Source organism: Pneumocystis jirovecii (assembly GCF_001477535.1).
Source record: "Pneumocystis jirovecii RU7 chromosome Unknown supercont1.4, whole genome shotgun sequence".
NCBI lineage: Eukaryota > Fungi > Ascomycota > Pneumocystomycetes > Pneumocystales > Pneumocystaceae > Pneumocystis > Pneumocystis jirovecii.
Genome location: NW_017264778.1, coordinates 376522 through 403286, shown reverse-complemented (window position 1 = coordinate 403286; position 26765 = coordinate 376522). Strand labels below are relative to the sequence as shown.

The following is a 26765-nucleotide window of genomic DNA, read 5'->3' as shown; positions in this document are numbered from 1 at the left end:
TAACAAAAATATTAACTGAAAACAAACGGTATATATTTAGGAATAACCAAATCTATAATTATGTTTCAACAATCCATGGGAGTCGTTTTCTTTTTAGGCTAGAAAGCAATTCATCTAATTCTGCAAAGTTTTCATCATTAGTAGCGTATTTTATATGGCGACGTGAATTTATATGCTTAAAAAAATAAGTAGGATAGAACGAAAATGTGATTTACATGCCTGATCAAAATCTTCAAATTTTTCCCTACAATTCTCACAATATCCCGGCTTACTTTCTACTTTAACTTTCTTTTTATCTGTTGGATCAATTTGTGAGTGTTGGAATGCATTTATATTCTCCTGAATAGACCGTCGCTGTTGTACTTGAATAAAAACTTTCCTTTTAAGATCATCTACAGATTTACTTAGAGGTATTGTAATAGATCCTGCCATTCCTCCACTTCTAGTATTTGTAGATGTCTGAGAACGTATGGTTGATGTAAGATTTGACTGTATAATTCCAGATGCATTTATATCTATTTGATTCATAGACTGAATCTGACTGTGAATTCGACGAGTATTGTCTTTTAAATGGTTAAAAAGGATCCCTTTAAGGTCTTTAGATGATTCAGGGATATTTTGCAACTCTTTGAACATTTCATGTTTTGGTAAAGATGAAGGAGGATGTGATTTCCGATAATTGTTTCGTATAAATGGACAATGTCCAAAATCTGTAACACGAAATTGGGGCCATTCCCCTTCAGAAATTTTCCCACTAGGTGGTTTTGGCCATTCTTTTATTATAATAGGACGATAAATATTAGACATATCCCGAACAAAAATATAAGGCCCTTTAAAATAAACATAATCCTCACGTGGTGCAGATCGATCTCTCTCTCGTGTCCCATTGATTTTTTCATCATAAAGAAGATATGAAAGTTTTGGCTGATTAGGTGTTAATGATAAATCAAGGAGCGAACGTAGAATTCGATTTACAAATTCTAAAAAGTAATTAAAATTATTATATCATAAGCAGATTCTTACTATCGAATGACCATATTTTCATACCATATTCATGTGCCTTGATTAAAACATCATTTTTTAACAATTCTTCTTGATTAGGTTTGCTAGATATCTAAGAAAAAAAGTGAGATATATTATAACATACCCAATTACATATGAATCTTTTAAAATATTTCCTAGTCCAAAAAGCTTTCGAGGTTTATTTTGAGACGTAGAAGATGTAACAAAGGCTGTATCTGTAGTTGGCCCTAATTTTCGAGCTAATTAAAAATTAACAAAAATGTTTTATGTTTAAACCTAACCTAGTTGAAGAGAAATATCTGTAAAATCAGGAATGGGCCTAGTTGTTACAACGTGTGTAATATTTTTTGAAAAAAATGCTTCCACCGTCTATATTATTAATGAATGCATTTTTATATTGTTTATTTCTTACGCCGCCAAGTTTATTGATTTGTTTAGTGAGTTTATGCTTCATATTTTGATCAACAGAGTCAAAATAAAACTTAAAACTTGGAAATGCTTTGCGATATTGTCGCTGCCATTCCCTAATTTTCATATTTGTTTCTTCAGTTGAAGGTATTTTCCATGACTCTACTGATCCCTGATGTGTTTGACTAAATGCTTTAAGTTTTGCCACTTGTTCATGTTTTGTACGTTTTGTTGATTTTCTGCTTAATATTGTATCTATATCTTTTACTTTTTGCACAGGTGACTCAATAAGAACTCGTTTTAAAACAGGAGAAATTTCATGTTCTGAGTTATGAGACGGTTGTTGAGACACAACATGCAGTTGAAGATTCATAGAACGCGCAATAAGCGGCTGGCGTTCTGCATTTTTATGTTCAATCATTTTATATTTTAAATACTATTTTTTTCTTCATTTCTTAGTCAATTTCAATAGAAAAAAAACGTGAAACTAAAGCTAATCATGCATAAACTTATTGATCTGAAAATGAAGCCTAAAAACTACATTATTTCTTTGATTTAATCTCTTTTTTGTCTTATCTTACCTGTTGGCTTTTTGACGCGGTTTTTGAAGATCGAAGTTGAAATGCTGATTTTAAATCGATTTTCGTAGCAACAAAGTATATACAAAAAAATGTATATCTAAGAAGTATATAGAAATTAAGGGGATAAATTGCTTAGTAAAAAATAAAAAAATGAATATTATTAAAATAAGCAATGATGAAAATATAAAAAAATATTTGCCGATATTTCTTGAGTTTTTTTGATATTTTGATAAAAATAATTAAATATAACAAATATACATAATGATTTTGATCTAGCTATGGATCCAAATTTCTATATATGCTCATTCTTAATAAGTGGTAATTTTATAGTTTTATCTAATTCTATTTTTTCAATACGATCGATAAGCGAAGTTATAATGGTAGAATCAACTGGTTTTTTGCGTTCTCGAAGTGTCATTTTATCCTCTGACGTTATAATAAGACTGTTTTTTGGGTTCAGAATTGATGTATATTGCTGTGCCATTTTTATGATGTTTTTTATCCAATTAATTTGTTTATCATGTAAAAAAGTTTTCGGAAGTCGAGATACAGTACCCTTAGAAATTGCTTTGTCTATACAAGAAAAATGTTCCATTTTCCACAAAAATTCACACATATCTATATCTTTTTCATTAACATTTGTTAACCCACATAATAATGCAAAAGTTCCAGAGGCAATAGCCCTATCAGAGTATCCTCCTTCCATAATACTAAAAATGCGGGAACAACATCTTTTTTTGGACAATGAGAGTGCGTCTTTAGAGAATTTCCAATAAAACAAGGTAGGTAAATGGTATCCATGTCGTTGCATATGCTCGCTTTCAAATTCTGAGCCATCAAATCCTGCACTTATAACTAAAAGACATTGTTCAGGTAAAGCGTTACTATTTTTGAAAAAATCGTCCGCTTTTGTTAATAATTTTATATAAGAATTATTATATATTTTTTCAAATTCTTCAATTGTATCATATTTTTCTATATGAATATTCCAAATAGCCTGGTTGTGATTCATAATACATATGCTTGCATCTTTTATTTTAGATTGCACTGTAGAGAATGGACCTTCGCATGGAAATGAGTAAATATCATGTAAAGAAAAATATCCTATGTTAAGATTAAGATCTGTTTCCTGATTAATCCTCCATGAAATTTCTTGTGAGCCGTCGCCATGGTGAAGATCAAAATCTAAGATTGCAAAATGAGTAATCCCATATGTTTTATGAGCGTAAGATATTGCAATTAATGCATTATTTAAGAGACAAAACCCTGAAGGTGTTTCTCTAGAACAGTGATGACCTATTTTTTTAAAAATAGTATATATATATATATATAATACCTGGAGGACGAAGAAGAACATGTACATTCTTAACATTAGAAGATTGGGCTAAACAACGATCAATTCCATCGTATATAGCACCTAAGCACCCCTCAAATGCTTCAAGAGAAGTATGCCCAAGATAAAGGTCACCGGTGTGATATTTATCTCCAGGAATCTCTGTTTCCCCTTCTGTAATTGCTTTATGTGCATTCTTACAAAGTTTGTAGAGTTCTAGAGGCCAATTTTCGCCATGTACGAATTCAATAACAGGATTGTTAATAATAGGTATAAGTCTTGTTGACTGATAAATATTAAATGAATTAAATTCTAATTCCATATCAAGATGAGCTTTTGCTGATAATGCCCCTATATTTGAAATTAGTATATATTTAAGATGTGAAATATATAAACCGATTATTGCTGCTCTATATCTTCTAGGTCGTTCAACTATATACTTTAAATCACGTTTATTCCTCTCAAACTCATGCTTTACGCAGCTTTCATGTAAAATTACAAGTGTATCAGGTATTTTTAATTCTTGTCTTTCAATAGGAGAAATAATATTAGAAGGTTGAGCTTTAAAAGGTGTTGTTTCTGGTGTAAAAAAGTTTTCAGACTTTTCATGCTCGTAGTTTGTATCAAATATATTACTTGTTTCTGTATCTTTTAAAGACATGTCTAAAAATGTTTCAACAAGTGATGGTGTTTCGTTTGATTCTAAATTAGACTCATTACTTATATCCCTATAAAAATCGTTTGAGGATTTTAAAGATAAATCAAAAATTGTAAAAGAGGGAGAATCCATTTATAGAAAGTATAATTCCAATGCTTATTTATAAGATCTTCTGAAAAAACTATTATCCAGAGAAAACTTTATCAATTTGTCACTAAATAATACAATGAAGAAAATGTTGGTTTTTATTTAAAAATGATAATCTCTGTATTAGAAACAATACTAAGAAAATTTTATCTTTTCGAATAATTTAATGTTTTTGAAAAATAGTTAATAATGAAATAAAAGATTTAAAAAAACCTTGAAATTCTTTCTAAATGGTACTACAATTTGTTAAAAATATAAATATAAAAAAGATAAATTAATTTTCTACCCACTTTTTTTTAAAATCATTTATCCAAAAATTTGATTTTTAACAAAACAAATAAAAATACGTTTAAACTGTTTAAATTGGATTTAAAGCAGGCTATTCTTTATAAAATTAGTTATTTTATATGTTTCTTGATCATTTAATCCCTTTTTTTATCTTAAAAGTTTCTATTTTTTTCAATTTCAGGTCCGTTAATTTTGAACAACCACAGTAAGTTAATAAGAAATTTATTAAAATTTAAAGGCTAATTCTTTATAGATATTATATATTTAAACTATTTTTGCACTTATTTCTTTATAAAGAGTTATATATTTTCTAAAAAAAATATTGATTTTGTTTTTCATTAAGAAATTAAGGTTAATAAATCAAATTCTATAAAAAAGATAATAAAAGGCCAAAATGATGCTTATGTTGGAAAAAACGATGCTGGAACACACTGAACGTGTGAAATCAATTGATTTTCATCCATCTGAGATGTGGCTTATCACTTCTTTATATAATGGAAAAGTTGTTATATGGAATTATGAAACATCGGTAAGGATTATTATTTTGGAGATTTGAAGTTATTGGTGATTAAATGGTATTATTTAGGTCAGTATTAAGACATTTGAAGTGTCTACAGTTCCTATACGTGCTGTCAAATTTATATCTAGAAAAAATTGGTTTGTATGTGGAGCAGATGATTTTCATCTTCGGATTTACAATTATAATACACTAGAAAAGGTCAATCAGATTGAAGCACATACTGATTATATACGTTGCATTGCAGTTCACCCTACACATCCTTTTGTTCTTACTGGGGGTGATGATATGTTAATTCGATTGTGGGATTGGGAGAATTCTTGGAAATGTTTAAGGGTATTATATATTAGTGCTTTATAACTTCTTTAATAGTTGTGTTTCAGGTTTTTGAGGGCCACGGGCACTATGTAATGGGTTTGGCAATCAATCCTAAAGATACAAATACATTTGCTTCATGTAATTTAGATAGGACAGTTAAAGTATGGTCTTTAGGCTCGTCATCACCTAATTATACACTTGATGTTGGAGAAAGAGGTATTAATTATGTCGAATATTATCATGCTGGGGATAAACCGTTTCTTGTTACTGCCGGTGATGACCATATGATTAAGATATGGGATTACCAAACGAAATCATGTGTTCAGACTTTAGAAGGGCATTCAGAAAACGTTTCATTTGCTTGTTTTTATTCAGAACTTCCTATTATTATTAGTGGTTCAGAAGACGGAACTATTAGGATCTGGAATTCTAATACATATAAACTTGAACAGACATTTAATTATGGACTTGAAAGAGCGTGGTGTATTGGTCATCTTAAAGGAAGTAATACAGTTGCTATTGGTTATGATGGAGGTTTAGCTGTTTTAAAAATAGGGAGAGAACAACCAGCCGTAAGTATGGATGCTTCAGGAAAAATTATATGGGCAAAACATAATGATATTTATTCATTTGTTATTAAGCCTAGTAATGGTAATTGTAAAGAAATGTTGATGATAAAGAAATAATATTGGCAGATCAAGAAGATTTTAAAGACGGAGTAAAGCTTACTCCTACTCAGCGCTATTTAGGTTCTTGTGAAATTTATCCACAATCTTTGCAGCATTCTCCCAATGGACGTTTCGTTGTTGTTTGTGGTGATGGTGAATATATTATTTATACTGCTCTTGCATGGAGAAATAAAGCATTTGGGTCTGCACTTAATTTTGTATGGGCATATAACTCTAATGAATATGCTATAAGAGAGTCTTCAACATGTATTCGTGTATATAGGAACTTTAAAGAGAGGACCAATCCTTTTTGTTGTGAATTTCTAACAGACGGTATCTATGGAGGGCAGCTTCTTGGAATTAAAGGACATGGGTTTCTTGCTTTTTATGATTGGGAAACTTATGATTTCATCAGGAAAATTGATGTTTCGCCAAATGAGGTAATATTTTTTGGAAAAATAGAGAAGGATAGTAAATCTTGTTAGATATACTGGTCTGAATCTGGGACATTACTTACTCTTTCATGTGATGATATTTTTTATATATTAAAGTTTAATTATGATCTTTATACTAATGCAATTGAAACCGGAAATATTAGTTCTGAAGAAGGTGTTGAAGATGCATTTGAAGTAATTGTTGATATTTCTGAATGGTAATTTACATTTTACTAATAAAGAAATTATAATAATATTGTAGTATTAAAAGCGGAAATTGGGTTGGCGATTGCTTCATTTATTCTAATTCAATGAATCGAGTGAATTATTTAGTTGGAAATCAAGTATATATTATTAGTCACTTTGATGGTAATGTTTATGTTTTGGGTTATATTCCTCGTGATGGAAAACTTTATTTTGTTGATAAAGATGTTCATATTATTCCATATGAGCTATCTTTATCTGTTGTAGAATATCAAACGTTGATATTGCGTAACGATATGGATGGTGCTGCAAAACTTTTGCCTAGTATTCCTCAAAATCAGTTGGCTAAAATAGCAAGGTTTTTAGATGGGCAAGGTTTAAAATTAATTTTTGAAAAAATATTTTTAGCTAATCTTGTTTTAGGATATAAGGATTTAGCATTAAATATTACAACAGATTTGGAACAGCGCTTTGATTTAGCTATTCAATTACGTAAACTTGATATTGCTGTTGAAATTGCTCAGAAGATGAACCTTGAATCTAAATGGAAGACTATAGGAGATATTTCTTTGTCAAGCTGGAACTTGTGCCTTGCCGAGGAATGCTATATAAAAGCAAAAGATTATGGAAGCTTGCTTTTGTTATACTCTTCATTTGGAAATATTGAAAAAATGAAAACACTTGCTAATGATGCTTTGGATTCTGGACAAAGTAATATCGCATTTACTGCTTTACTGCAAATTCAAGATGTTGATGGCTGTACTGATATTTTTTTAAATACAAAAAGGTTCCCTGAAGCATGTCTTTTTGCTCGAACATATGCGCCAAGGTTATTTTATTATGATTTTTTTATATGTTAATTTTATGTAGCCAAATGAGAAAGGTTTTAAAGTTGTGGAAAGAGCATTTAGAACAAAAAGGAAAGCATAAACTTGCGAATTTAGTTGTAACATCCACAGATGATATTAGTTTTTTTCCCGATTTAGAAAAGACTTTAGACCTGGAAAAAGAATTCAGGAAGTTATCTTTTAGAGATGAAGAAACTAGTTCTTATACAATTAATGGTAAATAAATCTAAATTAATATTATAAATTTTTATGTTAACAATTTATTAGATTCTATTCAGAGAGATTTAAGTCGTCCTCAAAGTTCAAATTCATCCGAATATCTTTCAAATGCAGACTCATGATTTTTTAGATAATTGGTTTTTAGTTTTAGATATTCTACAACATTCAACTTTTGATGATTTAAATGCAAAATTTAAGACAATTAGTACAGAATTATTAAGTATAAATTGCGATATTTATATTTAGATAACTTTATATCTAGAATAACAGTTTATTAAAAAAATTGAATAATTAAGATTTTATGATATAAATATGCATATATTTTTAATTTATTATATACTTAAGAATATTACAGATCATCTGAAAATATATAATATAGTTCTGATATTTACTAAAAATTTTGTATTTTATGTATTAAACTTAAGAATTTAAATTATAATATTTAAGCAATAAATGAGTTATTATTTTATTGTTTCTTTAATGCGGTAAATTTCTTCCCATGTGCTCAAATACATTTTTGCAACTTTTAATTCATTTTTTGTTACTTTCTTTTTTTTAAATATTCCTAGAATTCTTACCATTTCTCCATTCTGAAATTTAAATGTAGTTTTATTATCATAGTATGATGCATAAATATAAGGACCTTTTAAAGGATGAAACAAATCACCAACAACATATGTAGTTGATTCCTTTTTATTATCGGATTCTTTTATAATACCTATTATGTTATAAAGAAATAAAAATGAAAAGAAAATCACCGAAAAATTCTATAAAATATAAAATTTTAGAATTCTGTTGAAGGTTAAAAACTTTAAGAGCTTCTCCTACACGAAAACATGTTCTAAGAAGTGTAATATCTGATGAAAGACCAGAAATAACACTTTTCCCAACTATTGTTAGTGGAAATGGGTTACGAGCAATTGGTGATATAGAATCTATTTTTTTTTGTGGTGAAAATTTAGGCGTTATAGTTTCATATTTCCTCTCTAGAAAAGATAAAAGCTCATTATTTTTTTGAGTTTCAATGTGTTCATTAGTTATTTTTTGAGAGCTAGCAGTAGTAGAGAAAGGAATTAGCTGAACAGTGGTATTATTACTAATTTTTGCGCAATTTTCAGTTATTTTATTATTGTTTTTGTGAATAAGAGTGTCACTTAAGTCGAAATTATTATTTATATTTTTAGGCGAATATTTCTTGTATTTTACTTGTTGATAAGTTTCCTTATTTTCATTTTCTTTAAATCCATAAACACTAATATAAGTTATTTATTTTAAATTTCATTGTGGTATATTTTTAAAAAATATAATTTCTTACCTTTGACAAGAATCAGTCCTCCAAGCAAAATTATCTGTTTTAAAAGATAATGAATCCCATTTAATTTTGCCATTAAAGATAGAAGATACATTTGACATATCTTTACTTGTATTCCAAGCACATGAAGGCTTTAAAAAGATTTCTGCTACATCTTTTTTCTCAAAATTATGTGTATATAGTTTAGGACGCTTAAATGTAGAAATAACAGAAATTTGTGGATTTGTATTTGTCATAATTATTCAATATTTTTATTCTTTAACTTTTTAATCATATTTTTGATGTTTAAATTGTTATATTTATTTCATTTAAAATGAGTTTTAATAATTAGTTATAAATATGAAATTGAATTTGTTAAAAATTAAAAAATGCTTTTAATATAGATAGAATCCTTTTATTTTGTATTTTATATCTACTCAGTTGCCTTTGTAAAAGGGAATATTTGTTTAACTTTTTGTAAAAATTTAATTTTTTGTTTTTATAAATATTAATGATGTTTGAAAAATAAAAAATAAAATATAAATATATTTTTATATAAAAAAAAAATATTTGGAGTTTCTATTGTCTTTTAATTCTATATTTTTAATTAATATAATTAAAATATTTTTTATTAATAATTTTGTAAATGTTTAAGTGAATGAATTTTTAAATTTTATGAAAAACAAACATAATATTAGTAAATTTTCTAAATACTGAATATATGTTTTTCTTAAAAAATTAGGTCTAAACTCTCGGTAGATTAATTTATATTATTATAAAATACTATTTATCTCGACTGATAATTGTGAATGTATGTATAGATAAAAAGAATTTTATTCTGCGTTAAATATACAACTTTTTGTATTGGTTTAGATAAATATGTATTTTTATTGAAGATCTACTTTATTTTTATTAAATTATTTATATTTAATTTTAATTTTTTTTTTAAACAAGTTTAAAAAAAAATTAGATAATATTGTACTTGTTTTTTCTACAATTGTGTTTTTATGTTTTATTTTTATATAAATTTTCTAATAATTTAAAAAATAAATGTTAATGAGTAAAAATTTTATTTGATATTCTATTTTTTATCAAAATACAGAGACTACTTAATATAAAAAATCCATAAGAATTCACATTGGAGTATTCATTTATAAATAAATTATATATAAAGAAAATTAAATTAATCTAATTTCTATTTTATATTTTATTTTTTTAAAAAAAATCAGTAAAAAAATTTCTAAAAAATTTATATTTCTAAAAAATTAATATTATGAAATTAACTTCTTTTGTTTTCAAAAACAGTTTTCACATCATTTTATATAAAATATCTTTGTAAGATTTATGTAAAATATTTTATAAAATTACATATAAAAAATAACTCTTACAAAAGTTTAAAAATAATAAAAGATTAAAATAAGAAACATAAAAAATAATATATATTCAAAGATATTATGTGTTTAAACAAAGCATAAATAATATTTAATCAAATCATTAATAATTAATAATCGTACGATTATCTATCCACAAAATAATCAAGAAACATAAAAAACAGTTTTGAAGTTAACTAGACATAATAAGATGTTAGGAACTCAAAATATATTTAAGAATACAGATGGAACAAGTATGATTTTTTTTTTACACTACGAACTCATGAAAAATAAGTTATTGATCCATATTATTCAAGTAATGATCAAAAATAAGTATAAATAGTTAACAAGATTTTAGACACATGGAGGACGTATAACAGAGAATATAAATAAAAAAGATAAACAGCAAATAGCACTTGGTGATCCATTAAAACATTATTTGGTGTCAAATATTGTTTCATATTATTTTATATTGGACAGTGTCAATTGCAAAAAACTTCTTGATATCAATGAGTATTATCTTGATATTTCGGATTCAAAGGCAGTTCATCGTTTTGGAAATGAGTAACATGTTGTGGATTTTTTGTATTTTTATTTATATATATAGAATGAAAAGTAACATGGGATTTTCAAAAAAAGATGATAAGATTTTGATAAATTATGTACATCGTCCAGGAATTAAAAGATATGATATGGAAATATATAATAAAATATCAAGAGAGGTTCTTTATTATAGATTATTGTTATACATATTAATTTCTGAATAGTATGGAAAGCATTCACCATATGCTTGGCATGATTATTACCGATTTGTTCTTGAACCGAAACTTGGTCCCATTTCATTGATCAAAGAAAGCATTAGGGTTGATTTAGATAGTATTAATAATAATTTAATGGTTTAAAAATTTAAAGTTATTTATTAATATATTCTAATTCTTCTTAGATCGAAAAAGATTTTAATAATGATTCTATATCTTCTGAGTATTTTGAAAATGGGTATATATTATGTGTTTTTATTAATAATTTTAATTCTTTTAGATTCACGTCTGAAGAAGATTACTCTTTAATAAATTTTATACAAAAGTCTAATTTACCTCATAAAGGTAGATTAGTTTTTGAAAAATTTCATAATTTAGTATTTTTAATATTTTCTTTTCTTAAAACTTATTTTTTAATAGTATCCATATCGAAGTTGTATTTCATGGAGAAACCGCTATGTGAATATTTTGTTGCCATTACTTAACGCTAATTGTGGCTCTAATTATAATTCAGAAGTTACATCTCCCGGTAATATATCCGATAAATCTAAGAAATATTTATATGATGCTAATAAAAATCTTTCAGATTCTATGAACTTGAAGGTTGCATTTTTTTCTATTGTTAATTTATTAATTTTTTAAGGCTCCTTTAAATTCTGATATATTATTTTATAGTAAATCCGATCATTGTGATATTATGCATGGATCTTTTACTAATTCAACAGAAGAATCTTTGCCTTATAAAATGTTTCAAACATATTTTCACAAACCCTTAGAAGTAACACTCAATTGTGTCAAATCTACCTCAAAGTATGATTATAATTTCAATAAAGATAAAGATTTAGAAAGAACGTATTCATCTACTACAAATCATATTCATGATCCAAAAAATACTTCAATAATTGAACAATTTGATTCTTCAGATAATTCTTTAATTTTACCTAAAATTTCAATTAATAAAGAAATTGATTTAAAAATTTCTTTACCTTTAAAAAGAAAAAAGTCATCAGAAGGTAGTTATTTACTAAGACTTAAATAAATTAATTTAATAATAGAATTTTTATATAACAATTTGAAGGACGATAAATTAGTACCAGATGAAGATGATATAATGATGTTACGCCAACTTACTATGCAGATGAATCCAGAAGGTTATTTATTAGAAGAACAAAAGAAAATGGATCAAATTTCTTCTATTTTTGACGATAAAAATATAAAAAATATTTCTGAACAAGGATGTTCAACTCCTACAAATACTGATGAAATAAGTTATTTATCTACTATTGTAGTAGAGTCTATATCTCCTCAAAGTCAAATTAATTATAATTTACAAACACCTAAGTCACTTTCATCCTCAACATCTACTTTATATTTAGATAAAGAAATTTTAAGAGCATCGACGTCTCCTAATCTATCAGACGATAATATATCTATTCAAAATTATCAAGAGATATCTAAAAGTTCAGAATTTAATATTAATCACAATTTTTTATCTAATTCAATGGTTTTAAATAATGATATTCAAAATATCAATTCATATGACAATTTAAAAAGTAATGATTTAATGTTAGGGGAATCAGACACTTTATTAGAAAAAACTGCTCATTGGTATCTTAGAAATATGAAGAAATACGGTATAACTCAAAATGATGTTACTTTTGCATTATACAAAACATCGGGTGTTAAAAAACTGGCTGTCATTGTTATGGAAGCTATAAGTAGAAATTTGCCTTTGCCTAATATTGAAGGAATTTGGACAGAAGAAGATGATTTAGTTGTATATAGTGGTACTTCAAAACAACTTAAACAGATTAATCAAAAACATGGCGGTAAACTTCACAATAGAATTAAATTCCTTCAAGATTATTTAGAAGCAAATTATGCTGATGTGGATATACCTATTAAGTAAAAGCCATATTTATTGTGATGATTATAGTTGTTTTTATGATATTGGTAATTTTTCTACATTTTACAATAATTTTTTGATTTAGCTACATATACAATCTATTAAAAAAGTGAATAATGAATACATTAAATATTTATTTAGCTTAAATTGAATTTAAGCGAATGCATTATTAACATTTATTGGATTTCAATATCTTTTTAATAAATTGAATTGTTTTTTCATTAAATATTTATTATATTAAATATTTTAAAATAAGTTTTTTATATTAAGTAATTTATTTACTAAATAAATTATAAAATTCTTTTCAAATATTTTTAATATGTATTTGTTTATTATTATATTTTTAAAACTTTTCTATTTTTAACGATAGTTTTAACGATAGTGAAAAATGTCTACTTATGAAGGTATAAATAAATATTAATTAAAATATATAGAAATTTATTATTTCAGATGATAATAGATTTGAAAGGAACCTAGAGCAGCAAAAGCAGAATACAGTTTCAGAGTCTAGAAGACATAGAGAAAATCTTATTTCTTTTTTATCAGAAACATTACAAGAAAAAAAGACATCATTTTTTGAAATTGACAAGTATATATTTTATTTTTAGTAACACAAATATCTGATTTATATAGTGTTTTTCAAAATTATTCAATGAATACTTTATCATCAGTAACAAATTTATTAATGTCTCAGTTTATGAATGATTTTGAAAATACAAAGACTAACCTTCCAGAAAATTTTATGGATACATTAGACCGTGTCCCTTTAAAAATGCTTAAACCAGATGATATTTGTTCAATCTGCAAAGTTGGTTTTCTAGAAGATAAATACCCATTTGTTGTTAAATTAAATTGTGGCCATAAATTTGATGAATGTATTAGTCTTTGGTTGAAAATAAATGCAACATGTCCTGTATGCCGTAGATCTGTAGTGAAAGAAAAGCCTGTGGTTCCTCAAGATGATGAATATGATAGTATGTATTCTTAAAAATATTAATAAATAAAGATTGTTAAGATTTTTTAAATATTGAAGTATTTAGATATTTCTTTGCAATTAGATATCTAAAGCCTTATATTGTTTTTAAATTTTGAATTTGAAATAATTTGATAAATTGGGTATTTTTTTAAAAAATATTTTGGTATATGTAATCTGTTTCCTGCAATTATAATAGATGTTAAAACAATAAGACTATTCATTTGATGTGCAGTAGCCAGTGGCATAGGGACTAAATACACAAGAGTTGATATACCAAGAATAACTTGCATAGATACAGCTGCCATAAGAGCTGAAATAGTATTTTTTAATTCTGGAGGGGCTATTTTTAAAAATGCCGGTCTTCGTGAGTAAAAGAATACTACAGCTGCTAAGAAAAATGTACTTGTTGCAAGAATTCTATGATTAAGCTGAACTGTCACAGGATTTTCTAACATATTTCTCCACCATATATCTAATTTAGACGTACTATAAGAATATTTTTCAGAAAAAAGTTCAGACTTTGGTGGAATTAGAGATTTCCCCATATATGGGAAAGTATTATAAATAAGACCTGCATCCAATCCTGCAACAAATGCTCCTAAAAAATTAATTTGATAATTTAATTAATAACATATATTACCTGATAACATTGTTATATATACTAAACAATTGAGTGTTAAAATCATTTTTTTAAGTTTTTTAAATGGAGGACTGTTTAATTCTTTAAGAACAAAACTTTTAGCTTCATTTGTTTTAGTTGCCCATTTATTTTCTTTTAATATATCTAATCCTGTCCATAACATACTGATATATAGAAAAAGCGCTATTCCTAAATGAGTTGCTAACCGATATTGACTGACTCGTGGAACTGAACCCGCTTCTTTGAAATTTTCATACTCTAATCCTGACTTAACCATCCACCAACCAATAAATCCTTGTAATCCTAATAACCCTCCCATAAAAAATATTCTTTTAGCTATATTCGGAGTTACTTTTTTCTTTATAATAAAATATGCTGCTGGAAGAATAAAAGCAATTCCAATAATTCGACCAAAAATTCTATGTCCCCATTCCATATTATAAATAAATTGATAATCAGACAAAGAAATATTTCGATTAAGATAGTTAAATTCTGGTGTAGCTTTATACTTTTCAAATTCAAGAATCCATTTATCACGAGACAATGGAGGGAAAATACCTGTAATAGGTTTCCATTCTGTAATACTTAATCTAAAAAATGTTAGTATTCCACAATGTATAAAAAATTATAAACCCTGATTCTGTTATCCGTGTTAATCCACCAAAGACAACCATTATAAATACAAGACCAGAACACCCTAAAAGCCAATAACCCGTATAAATCTTGTTTGTTTCATTATTAGTTTTTTCAACTGCAAAAAATGAAGTGCTTCTACTTTGAGATAGGAAGTGCGGTGTTTTTAATAAAAAAGGTACTTCTTTAAATACCGTAGAAAAAAACTGCCCCCTTCTATATGAAAATATATTCTTATATTGTCTTTTTAATATCAATTGATTAAATAATTGATTGTTGTGATTTTTTAATATTTTTGTTAGAAAAACCATTCTATTGAAACAAATTATGAAATATGTAGAAATACTCTCTGTATAAATAGCGTCCTAATAAATAAAAGATAATTCAAAATATGTTTTCATCCAAGAAATAAAAAATTCACTTTTAAAAAATTTTGATAAATATTTTCTATTTTTTGCCTGAAAAAAAGACAAAATTCACTATAAAAAATGAAATCCTTCAAAGATAAAAAACGTCTATTTATTAAATCATTTTCTGTATAAAAATATTCTTTTTTTATTTTTAGAAAAATCTATGTCGTTAAAACATTTCAATTATTCATTTATTTATAAACTTACCTATTAAAATAAAGAAATAAGATTAAAAATAACACAAAAAGAAGTTTTTTTACTAGAATTTTTGTTCTTTTCTTTATTTAATACTTTTTTTTATTAAAAAAACACTAATTTGTTCTTTATATACCAAACATCAATTCAGCAAAAAACTAAGTACAAAATGATACGAACAAAAGCTCTAATGTCACTGCTTTCACAGTCCCTTGACGCTTCTATTACGTCCTGCATGTAAGATTCTTTTTTTCTGGGTAAATATTGATTATATTTAGTCTATTAACATCATCTGGTCAATTATTGTCTCAAGCATCTTTGTCTCAGAAAAATGCCCGTATTTATGCCGCACTTGCTGCACAGGTATGGTCTGGATATGAGAAAATAGGAGAAGATGGTCATATTGGATCTCTGACTAATGCAAATAAAAAAACTTTTGGTTGTAATTGGCTTGGTATTGAATGTTTAGTAAGAGTTTTTTTTTTGAAAAAAATACAAAGATTGACTTGGCATTTCGTAGAATGGGAATCTTATGATTCTTTGTATTCGTCTTCCACAGCCTAAAGAGTCTATGCCTGTTTCTGTTTTGTCTGAACCATTATTATTATGTTTAGTGGGAGATGAAAATTCAAAACTTGGTTTTATGCATATGAAGGCAGAATCAATTAAAAATCATCTTCTGAAAGAACTGGAAGGAGTAAAGGATCTTTAACATGTCAAAAATATTTTAAAATTAATAATACATTTATTGGCTTCAATTTGATATCTTTATATCTATATATGTGTTAACAGAAACAAATAGCATGTTTCTGCTTTGGTTCTGAAATATAGAAACGGGTAAGAATAGAAAGATAATCTAATTTAATTATATGCAACTATAGAGTTGTTGGTTTTTTTGGTATGATTGACTTTTTGTTTTGACTAAAATTTAACTTAATATTTTCTCCAGGTAGATTCTTTTTATCAAAATAGCTTTATTATATACAGGTTTGCATGAAAGTTATTTTACTTCTATATCATTTATAATTAATATTTTTAAAGCTAATGGAAAATAAAACTGCACTTGAAAAAAACTAAAATACTATGTTTCTAATAATTTTTCTTATATTTTTTAATTGTCTAATTATGGTTGTGACAAAATATTCATATTTTTCTAAAACATATATATATATATATATATTGCTAAAATTCTTTAATAATTATTTTAAAAGTGTATAAGAGTTTATGAAAAAATTCCGACTCTTTTATTAAGTTTTATTTTTAATGCTTTATACATATTTATTTTTTACTGCTTTTTTAATCTTGAAATTTTACCGAGCCCCAAAAAATTGGTAAAATTAAATTATTAAATTTTTTCAGTTAAAAAAGGTAGTATACACGTTTGAAAGAAATCAGTTCAATAGAATTCATTTAAGAGTATTTTCTCTCTTTTTTTTCGGAAAAAAAAATCGTTTTTTGTATGTTTACAAAGCAATTTTTCACTTTTTTAAAAAAAAGTCAAAAACATTAAATATCTGCAGAAAAACATACATTTTTATACTTTTATATTATATATATTTTCATACTCTTATATTATATGTATTTTTTGTTTTCTAGTGCTAATAGTAATTAGTTATTTTTAGGCTGAAATTATATAAAAAATAAATAAGATATTATAATGGTTAATCCTTCCTTATGTCATCAACTAGATAATCAAAAGGTTGTTAAAAAGTGTAAGAAAGTATGTAAACCTCCTGTTCTTCGTTCAAGTGTAAGTTTTTATTTTTTTGAAAAAAAAAAATAAGATTTTGTTTAGTTAAAACCGGGTGTTATATGTATTATTCTTGCTGGTCGGTATCGTGGAAAACGTGTTGTGTTTTTAAAGCAGCTTGATGATATGATTCTTGTTACTGGTCCTTATAAAATTAATGGTGTTCCTCGTATGTTTTAGTTTTTTTTTTTTGAAATAATCTTATTTTTTAGTCCGTAGGGTTAATCCAGCATTTGTAATTGCATGCTCTGGTATAGTCATTGATGTTTCTGCTGTGGATCTTACGAAGTATACCAAAGAGTACTTTTCTCAGAATGTCAGGTCATTGAAACGTGGTAAAAAAAGTACTACAGAGGATGAGTTTTTTGGTGAAAAAAAGACAAAACAGTTGGATGCTTCACGTATTGCGGATCAAAAAGAAGTTGATTCTTCTATCCTTAAGTCAATTTGCGAGATTCCACATTTAACAAAATATCTTTCGTCTACTTTTTCCCTTAGTAAAAACGATTTACCCCATATGATGAAATTTTAGTTGGTCTCTTAGGGAAGAAGGCTTCACAAGAAACACACATGTGTTTAACATCTACATATTTATTAAAATGTTTGTAGTTTATTAATTCTTTGTTTTGTGATTTATTTGATTATGAATTCTAATAAATGTAAAGTCTAATTTATTATGGACATTTACAGACAAATATTTCATGGTTAAATTTATATATAGGAATATTGAATAGTTCTAGTTTGAAAATGCTTAAAAAATTTTAATCTTATTTTCCCCCCAATAAAATGAAATCGTGAAAAGAATGCAGAGGATTAAAGAAAGAGTAGTAGTAAGGCCAAAGTATTTAGAACGTAGAAAATATCTACATTATTTGTAGTAAATCTATTTTTAAGTTGCTGGCATCGTTTCTGGAATTTGTGGTTGCATAGGTCGATTTTGTTCTGCCATGGCCCGGTTAAACGCAATACCAACACCTTCAAAAATTGCTAATAAACATGCACAACCAATAGCTGAGTTTCTAATTGATCGTAAATCTCCACGTATTGCCAATGTACCTCCTGTTAAAAATCCGGCCAAAATTGCATTCCTGGACATCTTAATACTCAGGAAAAAAGCTTTCCAACAAACCATGGGTCTTCTTTTTTCCGTATGCTTTTTACTGCACAATCAAATGATGAAAAAACGCCTCCCCAGACTCCAAAATTTCCACCTAAAACAGGTGCACGAGCTTTTGCCGCTGCAATAGCTCCTATAAACTTTTCTCCTGATGGAGAGTTCCGAAACCCTTTGACTGAATGCCATAAACCTCCTCCAATAGCACCCATTGCAAAAGCACCTCCAAAATCTGACAAAATCTCCTCTAATTTAGTTTCTTTTTTATAAAAAAGCACAAACTTACAACATATGGACTATGCTTTTATTAGAAAATCTTATTTGCTTATTTTATTTTGTTTTTATGCTAAAAAACTTACCAAGGATCTCTAGAATGATCATGATATGACATGTTCGTTTTTTGCGCACGAATACCGGAGGGTGGGTGCCCGTATCAGCTAAGAAAGTATAAACGAGTTGATTTTGAGTAAAGATAATAGTGTCTTTAATCCTCTGATTATTTATATATATTCTTCTAATGATAGTATTTTGTCTTATGTCGTTGTTTGTAAACTCTAGAGAATGACCAAACTACATTTTGTTTAATTTTGCAAAAAAGAGTATATTAAATACAAATAATATATGTTTCTTTATTCTCCTTTAGTCGTGTGTATGAGAAGTGTGTATTTCTGAGTTTGCAGAAGCCCACTCTTGCATTGCTATTTCATGTGTTTTGTTCAGCCGAATAAATCCACAGCGTTTGAGGACTTGTTCCCATGAATGATTACGAACAACATGCTCAATTTGTTTTTCCTGATCAATTACAAGTTTTAAAATGCTACGATTTGTTGTTTTCATTTGTATTTTGTTTGAAAATGAATCTTTTTGTAGATCAGATGATATTGGTAATGCTGCCTCATTAGCAACCGCCTCACAATACACTAATAGCGAAGAACGTGCTTCCCAGACACTAAAAAGCTTCTGAATAAATGCCATGCATGCTTCTGTGTCTGGTTGTAAAGGAGCATTTGAGTATATAGGTTTTGTTTTAGTTGATTCTGAAGTAAATGGTTTTGGTACAGATAAAGAGTTCAAATGAAATGTGATTGAGTCTTCAGAAGTTAATATTTTCTGTATTATTTATGTTTATATCACCATCTAATTGTGCACGGCTTAATCGTAAAAAGTCTAAACTATTTTTAACCATTTTTAAACGTATTTTTATAGTTTAAACGTACTTTTAAGATAAGATATATCAAAACAAAGTGTTGGATTTGTTTTAAATGATAATTTTTCCATATTTACGTGTTATTTAGGTTCATTAAGGCTCAAAATACAGCTGACTTTTTTTAAAGATTCTGATAATCTGCGATGAACGTTGTCTATATAATGCGGGGTAAAGGCAGGGCTAAGAAATAAAAAGAAAGAAAAAATACACAAATTAGAGGAGAAAGAATGTTTTATATGTCATTTAAGTTAAAAAGAGGTAAAATGATATACACTATGTTTAAAAGCCCTTGTTTTAAACATGATTTATCATAAAACACTACGCAATAGGAATAGTAGAATTATCTACAAGGCACTTGCACCTACAAGATTAGAGAAATACAAATAAGAGGAATGAATAAACCAGTAATGATGTCAATTAATTCTGTAGTAATTACTGCGTAAAAAAATCAGTTGAATAGTTTAAAAAAGAAGGAACTTATCTGTCGTTGACTAAAGATATGTTAAAAATATAAGATAAATATTTTTACTTACCGATTATATGATATTTGGAATTTTTTAATCATTTCTAGTGCATTTTTTGATGCGTTGTCCATTGCATTACGTCGAGCAGAAATCTGTGAATTGGGTATTATATCAATCAAAAAAAAAGAAATATACTTCACATGCATGACTTTCAACAAGAGAAGAGAAAATGCTTGTTGCGAGTGAAAATTCTTTGAGATTCGATAAGACGTCATCTTCAATTTCATATACATCAATATTTTCTTAAATAATTAAGCTCAACGTAGATTAGATAAAAAAGACTTACCAGAGTTCTTGAAAACCTGTTCAGAATAGACAGTCCTTATAATTGGTATATATGAAACAGTGCTTTTGAGCTGGTTATATATAATATCGATAGTATCAAATTCTTTCTTTGATAGAAGAATTTCGTGAGCAATTGCTTGTGCATCCGAGAATCTAGGAATATCTTTTCCAACATGGCTGAATGACATTATTATATTTTTCGGAATGTATCGTGAAAGCTGCATTTTAGCCTTATCTCCAAGTACAACAATTTGACCTTCCGGATTTTTCTCAATTAGTTTTCGAGTCATTTTAGTAATTTGAGAGTGAACTCCTCCACAAAGACCTTTGTCTGAAGAACAAACAACATAAAGAGTTTTTGGGTTTTCTGGTACTTTTGTTTTTGAATGAATAAAAAGTTCCTCATGAGAAAGACCATAGACTTTTGCTTTCTCCATTGCCTTCTGAGAATGTGTCATCTTTGTTCTACTATGCTTAATATCCTTTATAAACAATCAAATAAAGTTTTTACGATGCAACAGTTTTCATGGTTTTTGTAATCTTTTCAATGTTCTTAATGGATCTAAAACTTATATTAGATAACAAAATCTAGCAGAAATAAAGGTTTTTAGACTTTAAACGGCTCTCAATTTCTCTCAAAGTGGCCATATAGCGCGGTTGAAGTGTAATAGTAAAACTATATTGTTTTTGTTAATTTTAAGCTGAAAAAACGGCTCAAAAGGAATACCTGCAATGAAAAATACCTGTTCTATGTAATATACTTCTTCTAATGCACAGATTTAACATAATTTCAACTTTTTCTTGTGTTTAAATTTAAATGAATTTTTTGTTAGGTTGATCGTCGTTTTCTTTGCTTCGCTTTAACGTTAAGATATTGTGTTGATTTTTTTACAGGAAAAAAGACTCAAATTTTTGTATATTTTTGATAAATATATACGTTTAAACATTTTTTTCTAACAGTATTTTAGAATATTCTCTTTAACTTTTTTTCTCTTGTTTTTTTCTTGGATTTTTATTGTTGAATTTTTAGATTGAAATATCCAGTTTTTTTTTTTTGAAAATTAAGCTGCTATGTTTGTTAATTTATGAGATTTAGAGTATAAGATAGTACAGTTCTTTTTTTGTACCTTCTTTTGTCTTTTTTGCTGGTCAAACGAGTTTGTTTAGTTTGTTTAAACAAAGAAATAATTAAGTCTTAAAAAACCATGTCATTGGCGTTAAAAATAGGATTTTTGGTGATAAAGACTTTATCAAAGCCTATTGCAACGAATTTGAGGCGTCAGGCAAAGCAGCATCCTTATTTTCGAAAAATATGTGTTGATCTTGCACAAGTTATGCATAAAACGGAAGTACATATGAAGGCAAACTTGCTTGGTAAACAGAAAAGAACAAAAAAAGCACCGCCTTTAAATGAAGAGAATGCAATTGATCATGGTGCTGAATTTTTATCGGAGTCTTTTTTATTGTATGTGAATTTTCAGAGTATTTAATAAAATAATGCTAAAATTTAACAGTCTCATAGCAGGATCTTTGATATTTTATGAGGGATGGAGGACTCGTAAGAAAGAACAAACACGTAGAGATAAAGTGGCAGACGATATTGAGGAACTGCGAAAACAAATAGCGTCTTTAAGAATATATGTCGAACAATCAGTTTTGAAAAAAGTGATATAATGTTTTTTGAATAGTTGAATATAAATAAGAAAGAATTTTCCCAAAATGCAGCAATTATACATAAGTCGCTTGAAAGATTATAAATAATTATTTGAATGATAAATATTTTTCATGATCTTGGTTTTACTTAATGGCCTAAAATTGGTAAAAGAAAAAAGGGTATATTTAATTCATTAGATATTAGGGAATATATAACATTGCAAGTTTATATGATTATTTGTTTTTAGCTAATTTTGCATCTCTTATAGTTATTAAGTTTTGAATTTAGGTATATAATTGATATCTTTATAAATATAATACTCTTAATTATCCTAGCCTTTAATGAAGAATAAAGAAGCATATGTATCTTGATGAATTTAGATTTCTACTTTTAATAGTAAAATGCTATTCCAGTTACAAAAAATGCAGAAAAATAATTATAGCATTAAGATTAAAATGACTGATTTTTAGTGTTGTTGCAAAATGATTTTACACGTTTTATTAAGATTGATATTAAGATGTATTTTGTTCACGGTCAACTTTTAACGTCTATAAAATATCATTGTTAAAACAGGATATATAAAAATAATAAAAAACCTCTCGATACTTTGCAAGATATATTTTTAAAGACTCTGCATAATTTTCAAACCCCAATTTTGCCATAGCAAATAAAATATCTTCTCCATTTAATGTTTTGCGTTTTTCTTGATGACATTTTTCCGATGCTGTCTCTAAGGAATAAACATATTATTTAGTAAGATTTACCTTCTGATGTAATAAAACTAATGAACTCTGAAACACATTCTTGCATGCATTCTTTAGCTTTGCGTGCAACTTTAGCATTTTTTGGAAGTGCTAAATTGTATAAGAAATATTTAAAAAAAATGTTATTTTTAATCTACCTGTTTTCATAATACGTAAGACATTTGCAATAGGTAGTAAATGAAAGGAGTTTATTTCATCAGTATTATCAGTTATTGTTGCATCTTTCATAATTGTTAGATTTTTTTAAATCAATAAATATCGGTAATCTCTTATAGTTTGTTTTCTCCTTTTTAAAAAAATAAAAATAAAATACTAATTTTTTAAAAAAAATGTCCTATTTTATGAAATAATTTGATTCTTAATAGTATTTTCGTAATTGATAGGTTAAAAGAGTTTTTAGTAAAAAATGAGAATTAAAAAGATATAAATAGTTTTTTGATTATTAAAAAATTATTAAACTTGAACTTAATAACAATAAAATAACAAAAATTATGTGATTCGTTTTTTTAGAATTCCCAATCTGCAGTTGTAGAGGCAGCCCATGCAAACTTTTCACGTAAAGTCTGCAAATAGTTAGATAAAAATATGTAAAATTTTGAAATTTTGATTATATTTATAAACCTTTGTAAATACGCGTTCAATATTAACGCCATATTTTGCACACCATGCGTATGTTAACCGAGGATCACTATATAGCTTAAGTTAATGTAATAATAAATAATTAAGTACAAACATATAATTTATTTTTGATGTTCCTAATGCAGTAGTTTTATTTTCATCTTTATCAATCATCATTGCTTTCATGTTTCTAATTCGTTCATTGATTTTTTCAATTTGACGGTCTAATTTTTTTATTGTTAGCCCTCTTGTTTTTGGCTCAACTTTTCCAGTTTCATTTTCTATTTTAAAACTTTTCTCCATTTCATCTACTTTTTCAAGTAATTTTTCTAAGTGACTTTGTGGCATTGGTTTTTCATTTTGATTTAAAAGTTTTTCATTATCTTTTTCAAATTTTTTTATAATTTTGTCACGCTCTTTTTCTAGCAAAGTTATCTGGTGTTCTTTGATCCATTCTTCCTCAACATCTGAAACTTTTTCTGACAAATCTGGGCGTTTTTTTTTCAATTGCGGTTCTATAGTTAAAATAGTTTTATATAAACGTATTTTTTGATATTTTAATGCCAAAATCTAGATTAAATTACAATAATGATAATAAATAGCTTTAAAATTACTTTATCTTCTATTCTTTCCATTTGTGCATCATGAGCTTTACTAACTGTACGTTGATGATTACAAAGAATAGCAACCATACGATTAGCTCGATTGTATGCTAATACTTTATCTGGTATAGAAGCATCAGATGGTGTATTTTTAAGCTGCTCAGACATGGTATATGACGCGTTATGAGTACGGAATACTTTAGCAGATAAACCAGGCATTAAACTTGTTAAATGATTATTTAATTTAGAAGTCTAAAAAAATAAATAATTTACAAAATATTGTAATAAAACTTACATTAAGACGATCAAAAAGCATATCACCTTCTGTTTTGGGTGGTCGTTTAAAAATTTTTAAATTTTTGAAAACTTGTGGATCAACTTGTACTTCATTATAATATCTTATAGAATCTTTTCCAAGAAAATCAAAGACTACAGTATTTGGTGGGCTTAAAGATACATGTTCATATCTTAATGAGCAGCATCCAACTGTATCTGCTTCATCTTCACCTTTTTCGTTTCCTGCTCTAAGAGCAAATACATCAATCAAATACATTGCCGTTGCTCTTTGACGAATTTCTGTAAGTTCATCTTTAAGTTCTTTTCGATATTGTTTTCTAATATCATCAATATACATCTAAGAAAATGTTATAGATGTTATTAATTATTAAATTTATATACTTTAAGTTTTCGTGCTTTTTCATATTTTTTAAAGTCACTTTGACCTTTTAGAGAGCTACCTGCACTTAAAAATACATATTTTACATTATTATTGACATTTTCATTCCATGTAGCAAGCCATGTTACTGTATTATCATGCCGTATTTCTTTCCATGTATGCCCAGGAGGAGGAGAAGGAACAGTTGCATCTTTTCCTATATTAATAATAACTTGTTCTGGAAGAACCCTCATCTTAAAAGCAATTAACATTGAATTAACGGAAAAAACTATAGATTACTTTTAATTTTCCTGTTTTAGGATGATCGCCTCGTCCACGAAATAGCCCTGGAGGCTCAATTCTAAAGTTACCTACTTTTTCTTTACGCCCATCAAGATAACAATATTTATATTTTTCTTCTAATGCATCTTTTTCTTCTTTTAACTTTTTTTTTTCTTCTTTAGACATATTTTTCTTTTCTTCTTTTTTCTTTTCAAAATATTCAAACATAGGTGTAAAATCACATTTTTCAAATGTTTCTGGAATAAAAGGCTGTATTACGTTAGATATTATATATATATGTATATGTATGTTATTAACCGCATTTGTTTTTTTACATATTTGTTGAAAATCATTAAAAAAGTTTTTTTGAAAAGTTGGATTTTTGACGTGCTGTTCTGAAGATAACATTGCACCAAAAAATCCTGCAACTTCTTCTGCTTCTGGGGGAAGGTCAATTGGTTTTCCATCATACTTCATTTTAACATAAGAGGGAAGTGGTTGATATGGAGGTGGAAATATGACACCGTTATGCTCCAATGTGGTCCATTTAATTGTTCCATCTCCTTGTTGTTGTTCCCACCATTTATAGTCTTCTTCTTCTTCTTCTTTTAACTTTGATAATTCATGATTTTCTGATTTTTCAGAATTTGACTTTTTAGGAATTGGTGTTTTTTTTTTCACTTTATCTTCAGACTGTTTAGCTTTTTTATTAGCTTCTTGAGTAGACTTAAGACTATTTTCTGTTGATAGTCTATTTTCAATGTTATTTATTTGTTTTGGTTTTGTTACTTTTTTAGTCGATTTTTTGTTTTCTTCAAATGAATTAATGCCATGATTTGCTTCTAAATTATTGTTTTTCCCTGATTTTTTTGAATTCGAATTATTTGAAGATTTCTTATTTGATACAGATGAGATTGAATTCTTCATTTGAAAATCTGAATCTTCGTCTAACTCAGAAAGCTCAGAGTCACTATCGGTAAAGACATCCATGTTTTCCTGTTAAATCTAGTCAGTATCATTCTCCAAACATGAATGTGTTTTAAAACAGACCTCTTCTTTCAATTTTTGTGTTTTTTTTGGATATTTTTTCTATTAATAATTAACTGTGATATGTTGTTTCAGGGACAAAATACCGAAGGTTTTTCATTGTCACTAGACTCATCTTCTGATTTAATAATACTCTTTGCACGTTTGTTGTTCTTTTTCACCACTGAACACTTATTTTCTCCATTTGTTAATATAAATGTCTTATCTTTCTCGTTTCCTGCTGATGAACATAAATCTTTTATATATTTCTTTTTTAATGTCTTACTTTCTTCTTTTGAGCTTTTTGGTGTATTTTTTATATTATTTTTATGAACCATTTTCCATTTAAGACTTAATAAACTGTCTTTTTTGATTTATAATAAATTTATCTTTTTAGACACTAATTCACTCAAAAATCCGCGTTTTTTCCCGCTTTTTGAAAACTAAATAGAAATACAC

The 26765-nt window shown here is 26.9% G+C and overlaps 16 protein-coding genes across 16 annotated transcripts; 7 read left to right on the top strand and 9 right to left on the bottom strand.

The window, feature by feature from the left end:
* Positions 1 to 58: 58 nt before the first annotated feature.
* T551_01089 (uncharacterized protein) lies at positions 59 to 1960 on the bottom strand (the record flags this gene model as incomplete). Its single annotated transcript, XM_018373352.1, has 6 exons — positions 1436 to 1960; positions 1305 to 1392; positions 1156 to 1262; positions 1024 to 1114; positions 280 to 980; positions 59 to 175 (listed from the first exon to the last, which is right to left on the bottom strand). The coding sequence occupies exons 1-6, from the start codon at positions 1850 to 1852 to the stop codon at positions 59 to 61; spliced, it is 1521 nt and encodes a 506-aa protein (XP_018230520.1). The 5' UTR covers positions 1853 to 1960.
* A 344-nt stretch (positions 1961 to 2304) lies between these two features.
* Positions 2305 to 4135, bottom strand: T551_01088 (uncharacterized protein; the record flags this gene model as incomplete). The annotated part of the gene is made up of 2 exons (XM_018373351.1): positions 2305 to 3308; positions 3349 to 4135. The coding sequence occupies 2 exons, from the start codon at positions 4133 to 4135 to the stop codon at positions 2305 to 2307; spliced, it is 1791 nt and encodes a 596-aa protein (XP_018230519.1).
* Positions 4136 to 4832: 697 nt separating this feature from the next.
* Positions 4833 to 7768, top strand: T551_01087 (coatomer subunit beta'; the record flags this gene model as incomplete). Its single annotated transcript, XM_018373350.1, has 9 exons — positions 4833 to 4967; positions 5025 to 5291; positions 5339 to 5924; positions 5969 to 6381; positions 6427 to 6593; positions 6638 to 6954; positions 7003 to 7408; positions 7450 to 7643; positions 7695 to 7768. 9 exons carry the CDS (start codon positions 4833 to 4835, stop codon positions 7766 to 7768), a joined length of 2559 nt encoding a protein of 852 aa, XP_018230518.1.
* A 339-nt stretch (positions 7769 to 8107) lies between these two features.
* On the bottom strand, positions 8108 to 9194 carry T551_01086 (uncharacterized protein; the record flags this gene model as incomplete). The annotated part of the gene is made up of 3 exons (XM_018373349.1): positions 8108 to 8364; positions 8405 to 8898; positions 8962 to 9194. 3 exons carry the CDS (start codon positions 9192 to 9194, stop codon positions 8108 to 8110), a joined length of 984 nt encoding a protein of 327 aa, XP_018230517.1.
* Positions 9195 to 10915: 1721 nt separating this feature from the next.
* On the top strand, positions 10916 to 12974 carry T551_01085 (uncharacterized protein; the record flags this gene model as incomplete). Its single annotated transcript, XM_018373348.1, has 7 exons — positions 10916 to 11029; positions 11075 to 11203; positions 11251 to 11303; positions 11346 to 11442; positions 11486 to 11668; positions 11709 to 12078; positions 12121 to 12974. 7 exons carry the CDS (start codon positions 10916 to 10918, stop codon positions 12972 to 12974), a joined length of 1800 nt encoding a protein of 599 aa, XP_018230516.1.
* A 385-nt stretch (positions 12975 to 13359) lies between these two features.
* On the top strand, positions 13360 to 13959 carry T551_01084 (uncharacterized protein; the record flags this gene model as incomplete). The annotated part of the gene is made up of 3 exons (XM_018373347.1): positions 13360 to 13375; positions 13422 to 13560; positions 13605 to 13959. 3 exons carry the CDS (start codon positions 13360 to 13362, stop codon positions 13957 to 13959), a joined length of 510 nt encoding a protein of 169 aa, XP_018230515.1.
* Positions 13960 to 14033: 74 nt separating this feature from the next.
* On the bottom strand, positions 14034 to 15531 carry T551_01083 (uncharacterized protein; the record flags this gene model as incomplete). Its single annotated transcript, XM_018373346.1, has 3 exons — positions 14034 to 14545; positions 14588 to 15177; positions 15221 to 15531. The coding sequence occupies 3 exons, from the start codon at positions 15529 to 15531 to the stop codon at positions 14034 to 14036; spliced, it is 1413 nt and encodes a 470-aa protein (XP_018230514.1).
* Positions 15532 to 15994: 463 nt separating this feature from the next.
* On the top strand, positions 15995 to 16537 carry T551_01082 (uncharacterized protein; the record flags this gene model as incomplete). Its single annotated transcript, XM_018373345.1, has 3 exons — positions 15995 to 16062; positions 16104 to 16293; positions 16346 to 16537. 3 exons carry the CDS (start codon positions 15995 to 15997, stop codon positions 16535 to 16537), a joined length of 450 nt encoding a protein of 149 aa, XP_018230513.1.
* Positions 16538 to 16950: 413 nt separating this feature from the next.
* Positions 16951 to 17462, top strand: T551_01081 (uncharacterized protein; the record flags this gene model as incomplete). The annotated part of the gene is given in 5 exon segments (XM_018373344.1): positions 16951 to 16956; positions 17037 to 17156; positions 17194 to 17275; positions 17422 to 17429; positions 17448 to 17462. The coding sequence occupies 5 exon segments, from the start codon at positions 16951 to 16953 to the stop codon at positions 17460 to 17462; spliced, it is 231 nt and encodes a 76-aa protein (XP_018230512.1).
* Positions 17463 to 17482: 20 nt separating this feature from the next.
* Positions 17483 to 18107, top strand: T551_01080 (uncharacterized protein; the record flags this gene model as incomplete). Its single annotated transcript, XM_018373343.1, has 3 exons — positions 17483 to 17575; positions 17621 to 17744; positions 17788 to 18107. 3 exons carry the CDS (start codon positions 17483 to 17485, stop codon positions 18105 to 18107), a joined length of 537 nt encoding a protein of 178 aa, XP_018230511.1.
* Positions 18108 to 18464: 357 nt separating this feature from the next.
* Positions 18465 to 19080, bottom strand: T551_01079 (mitochondrial import inner membrane translocase subunit tim17; the record flags this gene model as incomplete). Its single annotated transcript, XM_018373342.1, has 4 exons — positions 18465 to 18663; positions 18705 to 18931; positions 18976 to 18985; positions 19049 to 19080. 4 exons carry the CDS (start codon positions 19078 to 19080, stop codon positions 18465 to 18467), a joined length of 468 nt encoding a protein of 155 aa, XP_018230510.1.
* A 248-nt stretch (positions 19081 to 19328) lies between these two features.
* Positions 19329 to 19875, bottom strand: T551_01078 (uncharacterized protein; the record flags this gene model as incomplete). Its single annotated transcript, XM_018373341.1, has 2 exons — positions 19329 to 19780; positions 19824 to 19875. The coding sequence occupies 2 exons, from the start codon at positions 19873 to 19875 to the stop codon at positions 19329 to 19331; spliced, it is 504 nt and encodes a 167-aa protein (XP_018230509.1).
* A 382-nt stretch (positions 19876 to 20257) lies between these two features.
* T551_01077 (ATP synthase F1, gamma subunit) lies at positions 20258 to 21491 on the bottom strand (the record flags this gene model as incomplete). The annotated part of the gene is made up of 8 exons (XM_018373340.1): positions 20258 to 20331; positions 20374 to 20387; positions 20430 to 20512; positions 20556 to 20662; positions 20707 to 21170; positions 21217 to 21267; positions 21319 to 21381; positions 21433 to 21491. The coding sequence occupies 8 exons, from the start codon at positions 21489 to 21491 to the stop codon at positions 20258 to 20260; spliced, it is 915 nt and encodes a 304-aa protein (XP_018230508.1).
* Positions 21492 to 21910: 419 nt separating this feature from the next.
* On the top strand, positions 21911 to 22462 carry T551_01076 (uncharacterized protein; the record flags this gene model as incomplete). Its single annotated transcript, XM_018373339.1, has 3 exons — positions 21911 to 22187; positions 22228 to 22370; positions 22409 to 22462. The coding sequence occupies 3 exons, from the start codon at positions 21911 to 21913 to the stop codon at positions 22460 to 22462; spliced, it is 474 nt and encodes a 157-aa protein (XP_018230507.1).
* A 409-nt stretch (positions 22463 to 22871) lies between these two features.
* T551_01075 (uncharacterized protein) lies at positions 22872 to 23351 on the bottom strand (the record flags this gene model as incomplete). Its single annotated transcript, XM_018373338.1, has 4 exons — positions 22872 to 22907; positions 22956 to 23089; positions 23124 to 23213; positions 23261 to 23351. 4 exons carry the CDS (start codon positions 23349 to 23351, stop codon positions 22872 to 22874), a joined length of 351 nt encoding a protein of 116 aa, XP_018230506.1.
* A 278-nt stretch (positions 23352 to 23629) lies between these two features.
* T551_01074 (DNA topoisomerase 1) lies at positions 23630 to 26644 on the bottom strand (the record flags this gene model as incomplete). Its single annotated transcript, XM_018373337.1, has 10 exons — positions 23630 to 23686; positions 23745 to 23811; positions 23857 to 24311; positions 24356 to 24595; positions 24639 to 24977; positions 25022 to 25252; positions 25299 to 25550; positions 25599 to 26276; positions 26331 to 26369; positions 26414 to 26644. The coding sequence occupies 10 exons, from the start codon at positions 26642 to 26644 to the stop codon at positions 23630 to 23632; spliced, it is 2589 nt and encodes an 862-aa protein (XP_018230505.1).
* Between the last annotated feature and the right edge of the window lie 121 nt (positions 26645 to 26765).